General features: G+C 40.4%; 1 protein-coding gene and 1 pseudogene across 1 annotated transcript; one reads left to right on the forward strand and one right to left on the reverse strand.

Annotated features, from left to right (window-relative positions):
- Positions 1 to 4,912: 4,912 nt before the first annotated feature.
- Positions 4,913 to 6,421, forward strand: LOC125312714. The gene is made up of 3 exons (XM_048271827.1): positions 4,913 to 5,638; positions 5,725 to 5,868; positions 6,128 to 6,421. Exons 1-3 carry the CDS (start codon positions 5,162 to 5,164, stop codon positions 6,419 to 6,421), a joined length of 915 nt encoding a protein of 304 aa, XP_048127784.1. The 5' UTR covers positions 4,913 to 5,161.
- Positions 6,422 to 10,769: 4,348 nt separating this feature from the next.
- Positions 10,770 to 18,120, reverse strand: LOC125312715 (annotated as a pseudogene).
- Between the last annotated feature and the right edge of the window lie 621 nt (positions 18,121 to 18,741).

An 18,741-nucleotide genomic window follows, 5' to 3' on the forward strand; every position in this document is an offset into this window, starting at 1 on the left:
CCGCCCTTAAGAGAAAGATAGAACTTTTGTCCGGTCACCCAATTAAATAAAAACTGAAACATAATGGAGAGAAATAAAAATTGATTAGCGATCTAACTATACCCGCCTTTTTTGTGGCCCTGTGGTTTGGTTATAAGATGACCAAACCTCAAAGTCAAAAGGTTCAAGTATGGGAAACAGGGAGAGACAAAAGTGGGCATAACCACACTGATGTGTCCTTCAACAGATGTTCACCATTTGCGAGGACGGTCGTCGCTGGAATTGCTTATGTTAATCACCGCAACCGAAAATTTTAGTCATTTTTCTAATAATTAGGAAATTTTGTAAGTAAAAAAATATTAGCAGAAAATTATTTAATAAAGTATATTAAAAAATTTGAAGCTTGTAGATAAAGAGAGAAGTGAGATTGGTTTTCACGAAAAATGATTTCCTTAAAAAGAAGAAATCACTGTCTCCACTTTTGAAGGTATTTTTTTTTCAAATATTTTTCTTGGCTCATTTATTTCAGTGAACCGAACGTCGGATAATTCGAAAATTATTTTCTTAAAAATTGTTCATTTTCAACAAAACAAACGAAGCCAAAGTTAAATAAAAATAAACTAACGACTTGGAGCACTTGCAGAGCACCTGCAGAGCACCGCAAGATTTGTGGTTCAACAAATTCCAACCCGAGTCCATGACACATCGTACGGATTTTTCATGAAAACAACATTCATGAAAAAAATATGATTTTCCTACTTCTGGTTTACAAAAAACAAAATAGTCAAATCGGGAAAATAATTTCCTCTATTGATTACCCTCATCTGTCTTCTCTGCACTCCTTCGCCTTCCTTTTCTTTTTTAATTATTTATTCACTTTTATTACTTTTTTTTCTTTTTGGCAAGCGCTAGAGGAAGAAAGGAAAGAAAAAAAGATATTAAAATTTCAAAAATAAAAAAGAACAGTAAAGTTTCAATTTTCTTAAATAAAAATTGCAAAAAGATTGTTCACGTTAGAGAGGACCGTTCCACGTACATCAAACCACAATGCAGAAAATCAAATGAGACTTTTCTTATCAAAGGACGAAAAATATTTTCCAGCTCATTTTCGGATCTCGACCAAACATCCAAAAATAGTCATTTATCTGGAAAAAAAAAACTTTCCCATAAAATATTTTCCAGAAACGTCGCATTATCCGCGAAACAATTTGAGCTAAGAATCATTAGCGGCACACGCGTCAAATATTTTTTTTTTTAAATTATTCGAAGGAAATCGGGTAACTATTTTAAAGGGTTTGTCACGTTCTCAAATTACGTTCCATCGCGTTTTGATTCTACATCCTAATCCTCTTTCCCTCTTTAAAGTTATCTTTTTCGACCGCGGACATATGTTTTTTTATTAGTTATTTGTTGCCCATGAAATTTATTTATTTTTCCTTCTTGTTGGATTTACAAGTTATTTGTGACAACTCTTCTGCATTTTTACCCAATACGGGAAGCGGCAAGGCCCTCAATAAGGGATGATTCTGGTTTTTGGTTTAATTTGGTCTTAAGTTTCCCCTTTTAGTTTAAAGTGGTAGCAGGAAAGAATGGATTTACCTAGTTATGGCGTAGTTAATGTGGGCAAAAGAAAATATTGTTGCGTGCCTAAATGAAAGCGCAAGCAACTTGGTACGAACATTCGCCTGGTCGTGGTACAATGTCATGCATGGATTGACGTGGATCAGCTATAGCCTGAACTAGACGAACTTCATCAATAGGCGGAAAAAGAAGAAAAGAAAAAAACACTCAATGCTTGCAGAATAACGGGAAAAAGAAAAATTACTGAGTATCATAGCGTCGATGTTAAAGATGATTTGCATTTCGATGCCCCCAAACTTAAGAGGAAGACGAACTTTTGCCCGGTCAGACAATCAAATAAAAACTAAAACCTCACAATTGTATCCTAATCTAAGACAATTTATAGCCAGGAGGAAAAAAGAAACGTGCATCCTTTGCTTAGCGAGCGCGCGAGCAAATGTCTTCTTCCGCGAAACACTAGCTCCCAGCTCAAAAATGGAACTTGTGCAGCAAAATTTGTTCCCTTGTCATTGAGAATCTGCTTGAGATTCAAAGTGGAACCTCTTCCGGAGATGGAGCATCCATACGTGATGGGGATATTCAGCTTCAAATTCATCAAATTTTTCCTCCTTGCAATACAATGAAAGTTCAGGCAGAAGAGGAGTTCTTAGGCAACCCAGCTTGCATCAAATGCACCGGCAATGCAGCGTCATTAGCCATGAGGTGGGTGACAGAAAACACAAGGATTCAATAGAGTCTAAAACCCGATATTAGCTTATTTTTACGTGAAAAACTCACAGTTTGAGAATCTGCAGTAGATGAGAAAGACAAGTCGGAACCCCGGACACGATCGATCGGAGCTTAAAGTAAGATCATTGAGAGCCGAATCCCACAACGAGCCCTTTGTATGAAGAGAGATCCGGGGGACACTTGGGAATCAAATTTAATTCGAGCACCTTAACTTGCTTCCACAGTGAAAACTTAATCCGCCGGTCGATTCGAGACTGAATTTTGACGTGGTGAAAGGACATGGTAAATCTTAGAAACGAGAAAGCATAAAAGACCTAGGATCTTAGAAAACATTAAAGACATACAAACTTGAAGCTTCTTTTCATCCTTGCAAGTCACCATCCAAAATTCGTACACCCCATTGGACCAGCAAATAACCACCTTGGAACATTACCAAATAGTCACGGCAATGATTCAGAATAGCCCCCCAAAGATATTTTGTCGGTCCGCATCGAAATTAGCAGCTAATATGGTGAAATGGCACACAATCAGCAAGGGAGAATCGGCAACCCTTATTTGATAGTATAGTCTTCGCGTTGATAAACTTTTTTCTTTTACCATCGAAGCAAGCCCTTATTTACCAAAATATGCCTTTGCTCAAATGAACATCAATTCTGCTGGGTAAATCCTTAGTAGCCTTTGACGCCGAGTGGTTGATTAGTGGACTGAGAAACCACAATAAACTTTCAATATCAATATCTTAGTAGCATATCAAGGGTCCATCGATTCATCCTTTGCTAGATCGACACCTTCAATCCACATTGGCAAGTTATAATCATAATCCGTCTTGGCCCGAACAAACGTAGTCGTTGTTGTAAGTGCCGGTGGGACCAAGTGCGTCTATGTCGATGAAGTTGTGTCGGAACTCAAGAAATGTTTCGATGATTTAGATGCTCCCACATCATGAACCCCTCGACACAAGTTATAGTCAGAATCTAGTCTGGCTAGAACAAACACCGATGTTGCTCTTTCTAGTCATCGAAATCACGTTGGAACTTTGGATTGTTCCTTAGAATCTGCTCCTTCTACATCATTAGTGGGATTAATTGACGAGGACGGAGTTGAGTTTGAAAGTTGATGGATAGGGCTCGATGCTTTCGCATCACAGCACTCACTTGGAGGAGGAGGAAGAGGAAAGAGGAAAGAGGAGGAGGAGGAGGAGGAGGAGCCTCTTTGGACAGGGTGATTTGGTATTTTCATTTTTTTGTCCCCTTTTCGAGCTTCAGTTTGTGAATATATCAACTCAAGGAGACTCTCCTGATTTTATTGCATGGAGTGATTTCGCAGTGCACACAGCACCAACTTATTCTTCTTCCCTCGATCTCACGCTTTCTTTTTACCTTCCTTTCTTTGGGAGATGAGGAGATCGGATGTAGAAAGTTACGATGGACTGAATGCCATGTTGCGTTCGACTTAGACCCTTGATTAACTTTCGTGGTAATTTGGATCTTGGATCTAGCTGGCAATGGTCCAGCCTCCATGGTTAATTTTCTTTTATTTAACATTTCTGCTTATCGAAAGCTAAAAAGATGAACATGAAGAAACGTGCCCTTAATAATTATGCGTGAGCAGCGTCCATGGCTTCTGATGTGAATGGTCCACTCCATGATTGACATTCAGACAGTCGAAACATTCAAAATTTTTGAAAACATGTAAAGGTGATTTTCTAAAGTATTTTTACACGAACATTGATCTATATAGAACAGTAGGGGCCTGTCGGTTTGCGCTTTTGAAAAAGCAATTGCTGTACTTCCCTTCAAAATTGAATAAGACTACTTAAACTTTTAAAAACAGAATATGAAGATGTATAGTATACCACTTTACTTGTCAATTCTAAAGGTTTAAGGGGATTCGAGCTTAAAAATACAAATCGAAGTTCATTTCAGGAATTTAGATTGAGTAAAAGTATATCCTGAATTAATATACAAAATCTTTTGGTTATTTTTCCATATCTAAACGTTATAATCCCTGTTTGTTCGGGATCAATCAAGTCAAAAGTGTGTGGTTTTTTTTTTTTTTTTTTGGGCTCAATTTAAAATGAGTATGATCATCTACGTTTCAATGGGAAATCGCTGATTAGAAATTTTGAAAAAGATATGGAGTCGGGTGGGATGTTTCGGGATTTCGGCTAAAATCTAAAGACGCAGGATGTGATCGGGGAGGCTAAAATAAAAAAAAAACAAAAGAGCGAACTGGAGGTGAACTAATGCCGGCGTCTATGGATTCTCAATCTGCAAAGGGGCTCTGCTCTGGTACTGAAGCCGAATCTGCCGACAAGGTAACGAATTTTGGTGCCCGTGGAACTAGTCGTAAGAATGTCCCATCGATCTTACTTTCAGATTTTTCCTAACTTCGTTCGTTTTCTTTTTGGTGAAACTCATTCCAAAAGGATCGAATCAGCTATTTGCCCGAAGATGTCATAGGCCTTATATTGTCTCTTTTGACATCTAGAGAAGCGCAAGCGACTTGTCTGCTTTCCAAAAGGTGGAGGCATTTGTGTACTTGTTGGGTTACCAACCTTGATTTCGATTGGTGTGAATTATTAGCCGAGATAGAAGATAATCACGAGTGGTTGGACAAGGAGAGGGAGAGATATGTGGAGTGGGTAGACAATGTCTTGCGATCTCAAAGTAGAGGATACCATTTACGTAGATTTGCATTATTTTTTGACCTGAATATTTCACATCAATCTCACATTGATCGGTGGATTAAATTTGCATTGGCGAAACGAGTTAAAGTTCTCCAGCTATATTTCGAGCCCCCATCTTTGAAGGATTTCTGGCCTCATGGTGATCCTAGTTGCTTGCCATATATATTAGGACGCGAGACACTTATGGATTCTGATATAGGGTATTCACAACGAGCTTCATGTCTAAGTAATTTTGGCTTGAGCCCTTCTAGTTCTTGGAATGCATCCTTTAGGTATCTCGAAGAGCTCTGCTTGAATGGAGTCACTGTGGAGGGAGAACTCATTGAGCAACCGCTTGCCATTTGTCCGGTTCTAGAGCGATTGATTTTGGGACTTGCTCCCACTTTGAATAGGGTTAGAGCTTCTGGCCGATCATTGAAGCTGAAATACTTGAGCATAACATGTTGTTTCGATCTTAAATGCGTTGAGATTTATGACACGAATCTTGTGTCCTTCGCTATAGTGGGACCTCAAATTCCATTGTGTTTGGACAAGCTCCCGCAGCTGTCTGAGGTGTCTATTGAAGGATTTTCGTTGAGGCTTGTGCATGTGACCTTGTCTCAGCTTTCGAGCCTTTCTTGTTTGCAGATTCTGAAACTTCAATTTTATGATTCCCCGGATGTAAGAGCGATTTCCATACGGTTCCATAAGTTAATACATTTTTACAATCTGTGCTGCCTTTGACTCTCTCTCTCTCTCACATGCAGGAAAATCTGCTTATTCGTCAATTGCCTAAATTAGTAAGTGTCAAGAAATTGGAGCTGAGAGTTCACGGACTTAGAGATGCGAGTCTACTTCCATTGACTCTGTTGATCGAGGCATGTCCATGCATGCAGAGCTTTGTGTTTGAGGTGGGTTTTCGCGCCTCCTTCAAGCCTTCATCTATTTAGGCATCAGACATAAGCAATAGGATGGAACATGATACATCAAATCAATGTCGAATACTATATGCTTATGGGTGAGTCGTTGAGACGTCACGTGATTAGTATCTACCCGATATGGGCATCCACAAAGACATTCTTTATTTTGCGGGTCCTTTCTTCCATGGGCATTTTCCAATGCAATAACTCGTGCCGATCAACAATATACCTCATTCTTCTTTTGTCACAGTTGATGGACCCACGGGAGATGCTATGCAGGCAAAGGGAACCGAAAAGAGTTGTTCAGGCTCCCCATCGATACCTAAAGGAGGTTGAATTTTCCAATTATTATGGTCGACCTTGTGATCATGAACTAGTGAATTACCTTGTCGAGAATGCCTTTAACCTTGAGAAGCTAGTGGTGAATCCCTGTGAAGAAGAATGGTTCACGAGCGAGATGAAAAAAGTGAAGGAACCTAGAGAACGTGCTCTGCAACAGCTCGAGGGGAAGTTACCTTCTAGAATTGACCTGGTGATTAATTAACGAAACCGAAGCGGCATCACAAAGCTATCACGGATGGCTTTGATTCTGCAACCTAATCCTCTTTCCCTCTTTAAAGTTATCTTTTTTGACCGCATGTTTATTAATTATTTGTTTCCCCTTTTTTTTTTTCTTCTTGTTGGATTTACGAGTTAGGTAACATGACTCTTTTGCATTTTTACCCAATATGGGAAGCGACAAGGGACATGAATGAGGGGTGTTTCCCCTTTTTGTTGGTGATCAAATTGGCAGCAGGAAAGAATGGATTTACTTAGTTATAGTCTATTTATGTAGGCAAAAGCAAATATTGTTGTGTACCTAACAGATAGCGCGGGCAACTTGGTACAAATATTCGCCTGCTCAGGGTACAATGTTATGCATGGATTGACGTGAGGGTTCCCTTGGCCATTGTGATCGGCCATAGCCCGAACTGGACGAAGTGGAACCTCTTCCGGAGATGGAGAATCCACACGAGCCAGGGATATTCAGCTTCAAATTCAGCAAATTTTTCCTCCTGTTAACGTTTCCATTCCCAGCAAGGGACATAGTTTAGAGACCTCTCGAAACATATAGTGGACATGAAAATTCGGGCATAAGATGAGTTCTTACGCGCCATCAAATGCACAGGCAACGCAACGTCATTAGACATGAGGTGGGTGACTGAAAACAGAAGAACTGAATAGAGTCTGAAACCCGATATCAGCTGATGCTTACCCATAGTGGACATGAAACTTCTGAAACCCGATATCAACTGATGCTTACCCATAGTGGACATGAAAATTCACAGCTTGAGAAACTGTAGACGAGAAAGGCAAGTCGAAACCCTAGACATGATCGACAAGAGCTTAAGGTAAGATTATCGAGGGCCGAATCCCACAACAAACCCTTTGCTTCAGCATCTCCAAGAACCCTTTGTATGAAGGAGATCAAAAGGACACCTAGGTATCGAATTTAGTTTGAGCTACTAGAATTATCCTAATGTGGTATATATTAATTGAAATTAATGTATAGGTCGGTCCATTAAAATATGATACATATTCTTAATTAGTTCTCATATGGCTGGCTTAGGGTGGCCCTAGTTAGGCCCGACTCATGATGTAAATAGGTTCAAGTCTCTCCTCTAGCCCTCCAATGCAGAAATTCAAAATGTACTTTTTTCATTCTTAAGGATTGTCTCATTCCGCTAGCACTCCAAGAGGGATTAGAGGAGTAGCGCTTGAGTTCGTCATCGTTCCGCATCAAGTCTCGATTAATTCTAATCAAGGTGCAACACCACTATTCTCTCATACACATGTAATGTTTCTCATTCTCGTTATGGCGATTCAGGGCGTGCCACATTTCGTGGCCTATCACAAGCACCTTAGCTTGCTTCCACGGTGAAAAGTTAATTTGCCGATCAACTCAAGACCGAATCGGGTAGATCTGTCAAAATGGCATCAAACGGCATAGCACGGCATGGGTAAATCTATCAAAATGGGTCATAAACTCACTTCTTAACCTTGATCCATTTTATGGATTAGTGTTATCCAATCAAGGATCATAAATAAGTTTAACCATATTAAATGAGTCATAAATGGATCGTAAATGGATTTACAACCAAACCGGCCTATACGACTCTCTCTTCGTTTTCTCTCGCTCTCACTCAACCTCGTGCTTACTCGGTTCGCACTTTCTCCTCAATTTGGGTACAATTTTAGTTACTTCGCTCCAGCCTAGATGCCCCTTCTTGCGGACGGATTCGCTGAGTATTTATTTCATTCTTTTGCCTTTGCTTCTTCTCGTGGTACTGGTAGAATTAGATTCTCTTTTGTAGATGTCAACGGAGTTCCTCGGACCCTTGTGAATCGCACAAATGTCTCTATATGTCAAGGTACTCGCTTTCTTACGTCTTCAATTTCTCTCCTATAAGCATGCACTCCTCATCAATGAGTGTATATTCTTTCATTGTTTGCGCTTGTAGAAAATGCCAACTTTACAGTAACGCAGTGTACCCGTAGTTCGTGGTATTTTTCTTCATGCTTCGGGTTATCAATAGGTTTGCAAATTGATTGGACCCTATATTTGCAGGTACGGAAAGATGGAGAGATGAAGTAATCGGAGGACACAAGGATTGGCTTGTCATTGAAGAAGTTACAGCAATGATCCAAAAGTACGTTTGAACATGCGATGGGGCCTCTCTCTCCCTCTCCCTCTCTCCTGCGCATCATTGAATGCAGTAAAAGCAACATTGTACAGTGAAATTGGCTGTAAAGTTAGCTCGTTTAAGGTTAAATTCTTCTTTTCGGACAAAAGGAAAAGGTTATTATTTTAAGGTGAATCTTCATCAGCACGAAACTTCTGAGTAGTAATCTCTGCTGCAAAGCCTTACACTTGCGCTGGACGATAATGTCTCAATTCCCGCACAGAACCGTAATCGGAGTCCGAGTGTAACTTCTCTCTTAGGTTAACAAGTTTTCTTTGGCTTAAGCTGCGAGCCGACCACGCACAGAAATGTGACCAAAGTCCGAGTGCAACCTCTCTATCACGTTAACATGCACTCTTCATATTTAAGCTTCGACTAGTCAACTTCCCCAAAGAGTGTCGGTACTTCCTAGCCGACGGCAAGCAAGGCCCTCCCCCATATAGGAGAGTACTGAAAAGCATGGATAGTGTGATAAAAGATATAGAATCCTGCTAAATGGATACTATAACATCTTGGATAGTGATCCAAAGTACCTTAAGCAGCAAAGACAGGAGAGTATTGAAAAGCACAAGAATCTAAACAAAAAAGAGAACTACCTTAGAAAGAGAATTTCTTGCGTCACAATAGTAATATTTTGCTAACCACGACATCCACGCCCGATAATGAAGCGCCCATCATGGCCAATGGCTGAAGAAGCAAAAACAAGGAGTATTAACTGATAAATCCCCTTCGCTTGAACCATCGAAGATGGTTAATGATGTTGGAATACACCAACCGTCAACATATTTGGAATTGAAAGCACAACAATATCATGTTATCTCGGTAAAATGAATACGTCATCCTCTAATTGACCAAACTCTAACCATGAATTACAATTGTGTGACTGTTCATGCACCTTATGCTCGCACGGTTAAGAAATGAAACTCAATATGTAGTTCACAACAACTAGCCAATGGGCATACAGTAAAAGCATAATTAATCAGCCATTTGCATAACAAGTGATGACTATGGCATCATCAAGCATGCTGTGTCTGTAAAGGCACGTGGACACCATTTGTGGAAAACGTAGAGAAGCATATATGTTTCCCCTGTGAAAATTATGCTTTCATTGGCAAATCAAATATTTTTGTGTAAACGTTGCTGCCTTTGGTATTTTTCATGACTCAAACATTATGCAGTAAGTAAACTAACACTGCACAAAACAAGCCTTGTCATTGCAACAGTCCAAGTCAAAGTCCTCATATTGCTCACAGGGCAAAACCAGCAGCCTTGATGGTTGACGGACAAGCATATTTGTCGAAAGGACATTTCGCCAAGCTTCAACCTATGGTGCCGCATTCCGACTGCTACATCACCATCACCAGGCACTTGTGTTGGTGTTCTTGATATTAAAATGCGATAGAAGCTACCTCAAAAGGCCAGCTCCAGCATCTTTAATGGAATATCTAGAGGTGCTATTACATGATATACACAAGATCGGCGATGGCGAAGCAAAGAGAGCGGAGTTATGCAAGGACTAGGCCGACTAGCATATTTCATATAACTTAAGCTTACTACTCGAAGAGCGGGACTGGCATCGGGATGGAAAAACAGAAAAGGGGCACTCATTGCACTGACGAGAACACCCACGTGATGTGCATCATGTGGCATTGCGCGTATAATATTCTGCATTAAGAAGATGGATTGGAGCAATTCTGTCAAACATAACAATCCCACAATGAAACACAAAACGAGTCACAAGCAGCCGTAAATAAGACAGAGTGCACACCCTCTAAACATGCTTAGTCGTGTAAGGACCACAGTCAAGTTGGCCTTCTCTACTTATGGTAAAAGCCAGAGTTTAATATCAAGAGTTGAGAAAGGGAAGGGGAAAAAACAAAAAAGAGTGAAATATTTATGTAACGAAGGGAGGGGGCCACAAGCAAGGCCAGGTGTAGTGGGCCGTACCGTAGAGGTAGAGTTTCATCCCGAATAAAGAAATGAACAAAGGAAAAGCAGATACATTCACGTGCCAAGTGCAGACCAGAGGGGCATGCATGCTCTGCTCTACTCTGCTCTGCCCTTGGATAGTACAGTACAACATTCCCTTCTTCTCCCCAGGTGACTACAGGACAAAGCCCATTTGATTCCCGCAGCTAACGATAGACCGACGCTCTGCTCAGACCTGGTTTACGCCGCCTTCTCCGGCACCTTCATCGCCACGAAGATCCGCATCGTCCCTTCGGCCTCGTCAGCGCTCAGGTCCCGCACGTCGAAACGAGAGCTTCGACTCGAAGATCGAGTGGTCGCCGGAGATGTTGTCGGTCTTGGAGATATCGGGGCGTTGATCCTGGGCGCCATCAGGACCTGCGACCCGACCATGCCGGTGGCGACGGGTTTGATGGACCAGGCGCCGCCGGGGGAGAGGGAGGAGTTGGAGGCGTTATAAGTGTAGTGGAGGTAGGCGCCGAGCTGAGGGAGGTCGGAGCAGTTGGCGTAGAGCTTGTTGGCGAAGTTCTGAGAGGTGCAGGTGAGGGAGAGGGCCGGAGGGAGGAGGAGCAGAGAGAGGGGCGAGAGGTAGAGGAGTATAGGCAGAGAGACGCCATTGTTGTTGCAGAGAGCGTGCTCTGAGATGGAGAGGGAGAGAAGCAGAGAAGGGCATTCGACGCCTTTAGATGGCTTTTGTTTTTTGGGGGCCTTAGTGGTACCGACTCAGGTCTAAGACCAAGACCTGATCTGTACTTTTCGGGCTGGGTCGGGTCAGCCCGGGCCTGTCACGACCTAAAAATTGGTTTTTTCAGGCTAACGGATTATTAGGTTAATTAGATTAACTAACCTAATTCGGACTCTCCCAAGTCCTACCGAATCGCAACTTAGGTTCAATTACACGCCAAGATTTTAAATTGGAGCCGCCACTAATCTTTTATGGTAGGTAGATTAGAAACCTAAATAAAGTATTCGGGAGAAAATACTTTATTTCATACGAACCAGAGATTAAATGGATTCGGGGACTTGGTTACATTAACTTTTCAATTAATGCCCTTTCGGTACCCGATTTTCATGAAAAATCCTTAGTTTGATGATTTGAATTAAAATTTTTTTGGGGTTTTCTTTTATTAAATGCAATGCTAATGCAATCTACCTATATGACAAATGAGATGTAATGACATGGCAAAACTACGTGACATGGCATAATGACGTGGCAAATATGCATGACAAAGAAAATATAATAATGCAAACTAAACTATAATGCTATGCAACGTGGATGGTATTTTTTGGTATATTTTGGTGTATTTTCGGATTCATGAAAAAAATAAAGGTAAAAACTACTCTAACGTGAAGTAACATCTAATTTAACTTAAGAAATTGATTTCTCAAAGTCCTAATTTTATTAGACATTATTTTCATGCAAGAAGTGAAGAGAAATGTGATTTAGCTTAAGAAAACGTGACATCTTTTTTGGGATTTTTTAAGAAATTATTTAAACCATGAAAACAGTGAAATTTGAACAAAAATAAACAATATTGCCCATAAAACACCTTTAAATCCTAAATTCCGATTTTTATTCACAACATCCCCCGAGATTAGGGTTAGCAAGTGAATATATTATAGAATTACCGTCGTCCCTATATACATAGGGCAAACCTTGAAATTCTATTTAGGAATTAGCGATCCGCTCCTCGAGATCGAGGATTTGATATCTAATTCACACGTACGGGCACGATCGTACTTCGAGATCGAAGTCATATGTTGCCTTTAATGTACGTTTTCCGAGGGACAAGGCACATAGGGGAGCATATATTATGGGAAGATTGTTTGATAATGTTCAATCCTTAAATAACAATTATAAAGATGAGCATAAAATAAACATGAGATAAAAAAGGATAAGATGGAAAAAAAAAAAAGTAAAAGAAATCAGCCAGATCGGGAGTTATTCGATGTTGTGGCAATTTATCTATAAGGGAATATTGCGCCATCTCTAACACAATATTGTCTTTTCTATAAAACTGCACTTTCCAAATACAAGCAACAATCTCTGCAAGATATATTAGAAATAACAACCTGCTCAAGATATGATTATATAAGAATAACTCAAAATAGGCAACAATGTATCTAAAATATATTCAGATTACGATTGTTACCTAATTCGCGGATAACTTTCCGAATTCGATTTCAGAACCAATCTCTTTGGGGAGTCCTCTTTGTGCGGACCTTCAGAACATGTGCGAAGAAACCCCTTAATTCTCTCTTTTCCTTTTGGCATGGACAATCTAAAAATAAAATAAAATAGGAAAGAATCAAGAAGGGAAAAACTTAAAAAAACAAGGCCTGAACCCCAAGTGATTCGTGAAATTATGGTGGCGACGGTCTCGAAGTGTGAGTTTCGTCATAGGAAAATCTATGCCGTAAACTTCTTCGATTGTTCCTTTTGATTCAACTTCTTTTCCTCCTCATGAGGCCGTGCATGAGAAATTGCGTGGCTTCAGTTGTCCACCCCACCTTCAAAATCTGCATGAAGCACAAGAAATTTCTCTTCCTTTTTTAACAACGGCCTTCACAGTGAACTGCATGAATTCCTCTTTTGACTCTGAGAGGACACACGCCAGATCCTGAATTTTATGTAATAACAATCCTGCATGGTCTTCACATGTAGGCAATTGATATTACAAAAGCAACAATAAGTTTGCATTTGCAAAATAAGCACCACAGACTCTGCCCGAAATTAAACATAATTATGACTTCAAAGCACGAAATTGTTAAAGGACGAGGGAGACCAATGGTGCATCCCAAACAGCAACAGCTTGTAGGCCAACGCGAGCGAATCAACACCGAGTTAGTCACAACGAGACTATTGATAGAGACTCGAAGGTTTGCTCCCCAGCGTCTGTGACGAGCGATCGGCGAGGCTGCTAGGCTCGTCAGGATCGTCGAGGATGACTAGGCTATTGTTGATACCAATGAGAGAGTCCCAGTGAAAGTCTGCTTTTCAAAATCTCCTAGTATTCGTGCGAGACCTGTATGTTGAAATTAGAGGAAACAAAAAGACAAAAAGTGATGATGGGGAGATCCCTTTTTGTCTTCTTCTTCTCGCGGTGGACGATTCATCCTCTAAACTTCTGGCCTTCTCATCTCAGTTGATCAGAACGTGTCCTCCAAGCGGTTTGTAGTGATATGACAGATTAGCGATAATCCATCCTTGAAGCTTGGCTGGCGTAGCAAGCAGAGGACTCGGCCGAAACAGTTTTTTCGTTCATGTCCTCTCCAATGTATCTCGTGGACCCCTCCAGATCAAAACCACCACTTCTTTTCCGTGGAGAACCTCAATCCTCCTTTTTGTCGCCATGAATCTACCATTGTCGATGAAGACCAGAGGGAGAGAGATGTGCGTCTTCCACTTCGTGGCCCTCCAATATGCCGTGTCTTTCAATTTTGTGTAATCAGCAAGAAAACAAAACAAGGAAGAGCCAAGATGGAGGAAAAAATTAACGTTACCAATAACCAATTAACCATGATAGAGGAAAAAAAGAAGTTGGCTTTCAAGACTCCATGATCTCCACTGGGAGCCCAATTGAGACTTCCCTTGTATGCTCAGAACAATGAACGACGCCTCCCCTTCTCTCTCCAAAATGTGCCGTGTGTGGAATTTTATTGGCCTCCCCTCTTTCACGTGACCTAGCCATGTTTAGATAGAGAAACCCTAGGTCAAAGTCTGATAATGCGGGCTCAAGTTTTGGCCTTATTTTGGTTAGTAAACTTTAATTAAAAAGCCTTTTTCGAAATCAAAATTTAGTGGACTGAAAATTAGACCCTAAGGTCTTGTGATTTTCGACACTTGCTCCCTTATGATGGCCGAATTATGGAATATGGGCTCCGGTCTTCCGCATGTCAATCCGAATCCAAATCCTGTCATCGGCGCGAAATAGCACAAATGCAATGCATGCTTAAGTTATATAGCAATACATGAAAACTAATTTTTTTGTGAGAATCAAGGCTAATTCTCATTTTTGTGAAAATAATTTAAGAAAAATCAAAATTTAGGTGTCAACAGTTGCCCCTCTTTGAGTGGAGGCTCGTAGAGGTTTTGCTCAAAGACAAAAAATGAAACCTAAATTTTGCAAATGCTGGTGATGATAATTTTTGGTGGGATTGAATCCCATTTTTTATGTGAAATAAATGATGCATGAAATGCGAGACGGTAAATAACATGTGAAATATGCACATGGATCGCATATGAGAATACATGTTGTACCAAATACCTCATAATGCTGACGATTCCCTCAATCTCCAAGCTTCTTGCAGAAGCGAGGATTTCAAGCTACGAGGCCTTATCCGTTACCGGAAGTTTCCTTCTGACGCGAGACAGCGTAAGATATGTGTGGTGTTGAAAATATGCTTTCTGAGATCACAAGAGCAAATCGAGATTATGAACTCGGAAAAATATTCGGATCACAAGAGCAAATCGAGATTATGAATTGAATAAAAATTAAAGCCACAAGAGCAAATCGAGATTATGACTTTAACAAAAATTTATCGAGACCACGAGAGCAAATCCATCCTAGTTCAATAAAATTATCTCATGAAGTTAATCATGAGTTGAATCCAGATCACAAGAGCAAATCGAGATTATGAACTGGAAAAAATATTCGGATCACAAGAGCAAATCGAGATTATGATCTAAAAAATATTAAAGCCACAAGAGCAAATCGAGATTATGACTTTAACAAAATTATCTCATGAAGTTAATCATGAGTTGAATCCAGATCACAAGAGCAAATCGAGATTATGATCTAAAAAATATTAAAGCCACAAGAGCAAATCGAGATTATGACTTTAACAAAATTATCTCATGAAGTTAATCATGAGTTGAATCCGAACCACAAGAGCAAATCGAGATTATGGACTGAAAAAATATTCGGATCACAAGAGCAAATCGAGATTATGATCTGAAAAATATTAAAGCCACAAGAGCAAATCGAGATTATGACTTTAATAAGGGAGATCAAGAACATGAGAGCATATGTCGTCATGATTTGATAAAAGAGCCGAGAATCATAAGAGCTATGTCATTATGAGCCGACTAACGGTCAAGATCACCAGTGCATATGTCTTTGTGATTTGAGACCGAAATCATAAGAGCTACGTCGTTATGATTTGATAAAATGTCAAGATCGCCAGTGCATATGTCTACACGTCCTGACGGGAGAGGCAAATTGCCTGATTTGAACAACATTTGAGAGGAGTACCACCGAATAGAATCGATAAGTACCAAATGGGCATATTGCTTGAATTGAATCATAACAACTATCATCGGAAGAGTTGTTAATTTGAAAATGGGTTCAGAAAACTTACCCGAGTTCTCCGAACGATTTATCAAGGAACGAAAGAGATTGCTCGTATCGTACCTGTTTAATCACTTGAGACGAACATGATCAATTGTTAACGCAAGATGGCACGTCCACAAATTCTTGAATTTTTTGTTTACATTGCAAAGCTCCATTGGGGATTTGTCAATAAGGAAATCGATCTGATCCTTTTGACGAGTTTGATCAAATCAAATGAGGAACCTGATGGGCATTTGCCAACAAAACTTGCTCATTCAATAATCTTCGGATGAATTTCGAGACCTCGGGAGCTGACTCGACATCGAGAATACATCTGTTCAGACAATGTCAAAAATAACATGTGCAAGCATACATGCTAAAATTTGTTTAATGGTTTCATGCCAAACTATCCTACCGAGTTTGCAAACGCAATAATAACTCATAATGTGGTTCATGCATAACTATTCTATCAAGTTTGCATCACCAATTTTGTTCAGGGAGGTTGTCTCATCATAAATACCTCAAATGTAAGCGGAAAGGGGGACTTCAGTTAGAAAGGGCTTTCTCTCACCCTCGAGAAAAACTTTTCATCCCGACTACGGGATTCAAGAGAATCACTCAATCTTACAATCATCACATTCGACAAGGATCCGAGTAATCTCGCAATTGATACGACCAAGTCGATCCGGAGGTCTTGATTAGGACCGTAATGAGGGCTAGGTCAAAGGTTTACAAAGGGGACTCTAGTTGAGTCAAGGCTGCTGAAATGAATTTCTTCGTCATCTGCTCCGGGTTTACAAGTCAAGAACCCCGCAAAAATGAGAGAGAAATAATCTTGCTCGAACTTCTTCGAGCGATGCTTAAAATCATTTAACCCTACGTTAACTCAAGTGCCCTAATCCGAAGAGACTTTAAAGGGTTGTAACGTGGGTTATGATAAAGGATCGAGGAACGAAAAGGCTAGTTTTTGGCTCGAGAAAATATATGAGAATGGCTTGATGTTGGTGATCATTGCAGATTTATCACCAATCTTGGCCTTCTGAAATGATCTTCAAAGGATATTACTTAAGGAACGGTACGAGCCCTTTCGGGGATCGCACTTTGCAAATCAATTTAACATACAGCCACGTATACTCAAGATTCAAATGTACTCCGCAAATGAATGGGCATTGGCCTTGCTTTTGTTAGGCACTTTGCTTTTTCGTGCCCGAGATTTTCTTGTGGGATCAGCCTTCACTTTTCTTGCTCCCGACTCCCATTTGCTATCTCCTTTTTTTTTTTTTTTTTTTTTGAGAAGTTGCCCCCTCTTTTTTTTTACAATCTCATAATCTTGAACTGAGAATTACAACAACATCGAGTTGATTCATAAGTTCTTTGTTGACTCAATCATCTCAAACTTCATCTTGGAATGAGCAAATGATCACCAACAAGGGTTGAAGAAGTGAATTTGCAGGCTCAAGTGGGCTATACAAGGGATGTAGTGTATAAGATAGAGAAATGAATGCTTTTCGTCATCTTAAGGCACTTGCATTAAAGTTCGAGCATAAATGCAAAGAAACACCCGAAGATTGATGTTAGTCCAAGCAAAAGAATTTCTAACCATTTACCCGATGCTGATGGAATTACCTCGTTTGTGCCCCATTGTGGGGTGGTTCTTGACAGGGTTGAGAAATGACATCGCCGCTGAAAGTGGTTTGCAATGGTAACCTGTAGTGTTTGGGATAGAAAAATAAATGCCTCTGTCATTTCGGCTATCGTACCTTTTGCGAGAAAACCCTTCAACTTGTGAATGCGGAACCTAGCTACCGCTCAACTCACTAGGGGTTAAAAATTTGGGGATGTATTGAAATGGCTTGCCTTTCATCATTCTGTCATGCCCCATTCTACACATTCAATGCATAACGTATATAGCTATGTTCCCCGCTCAGAATTGGTGAATTAAACATAAAGAATAGTCATGCATAAATCATGCAATGGGTGAGCATTTTCAGACACGCAAAATTTCAGTCGACTTCTCATACTTTATCAAAACAGCTTCGCTTGAAGAGTAGGATAATGTAAGCATGAGAAAAAATTATCAAGAATAATAGAACCTGAGTTGCCTTCGAACATGTGAGTGAATTAGACAAGTCAGGAAATCTACTTCTTGAGTTGAGAACTAGCTCAGTCCGATCTTTGCCCTGCATGTGTTCTGGTTGCCCCAATTCAATAACCACCATGTACGTGATCTTGTATTGAAAAATGTGCATGAATAGGATTTCTAAAAGATGAAATGAGCAGAATTTTGAGAAGCTCCTGATCGTCAATTTGTCTCATTGGTAGCAATCATAAACACCCCCTATCTTGGCACCTGCAAGAAGGAAGAAGAAATTCATTTTCAATCATGATTGGGCAAGGCGAGAGATACTCCCTTTGAAAATCAGTGGCCTTGGCTTTGTCCCTTTTTCGACTAATACGATCAAAGGATCGATCGAGGGTGAAGCATGAATCGCCCTTGACTGGTCGACAAACTGGTATATGGTTTAGTCGATGCATTAGACATGCCTCAATCCCTTCATTGAGTTAGATCCCAGCCGCGTATGAACCTTGATGGCCGTAGACGCTTAAATGAACTTTCTTGAATTGTCTAAAGAAAAAATATGGACTCTGTGGACGATTCTCCATTAGGCCATGTCATCGAGGGTTGTCCTTAGGACTTTCATTGGGCTGATCAATGTACCGCGTGAGGCAACGTCAGTCAAGGCAGGGATTAACGACGATTGTCATTGAGGTTTAATGTAACGATTACCGTGCATCTGATCGGTCTGAAGCTTTGGCAGGTAACTTGCTTCCAGCCAGAT

The sequence above is a fragment of the Rhodamnia argentea genome, chromosome 10, assembly GCF_020921035.1.
Source record: "Rhodamnia argentea isolate NSW1041297 chromosome 10, ASM2092103v1, whole genome shotgun sequence".
NCBI lineage: Eukaryota > Viridiplantae > Streptophyta > Magnoliopsida > Myrtales > Myrtaceae > Rhodamnia > Rhodamnia argentea.

Excerpts from the sequence above, each read along its gene's own strand:
- LOC125312714 (XM_048271827.1), top strand. The coding sequence starts at position 5,162 with ATGGATTCTGATATAGGGTATTCACAACGAGCTTCATGTCTAAGTAAT. Across the intron at positions 5,639-5,724 it reads AATTTTATGATTCCCCGGAT|GAAAATCTGCTTATTCGTCA; the intron begins GTAAGAGCGATT and ends TCTCACATGCAG. Across the intron at positions 5,869-6,127 it reads TGCAGAGCTTTGTGTTTGAG|TTGATGGACCCACGGGAGAT; the intron begins GTGGGTTTTCGC and ends CTTTTGTCACAG.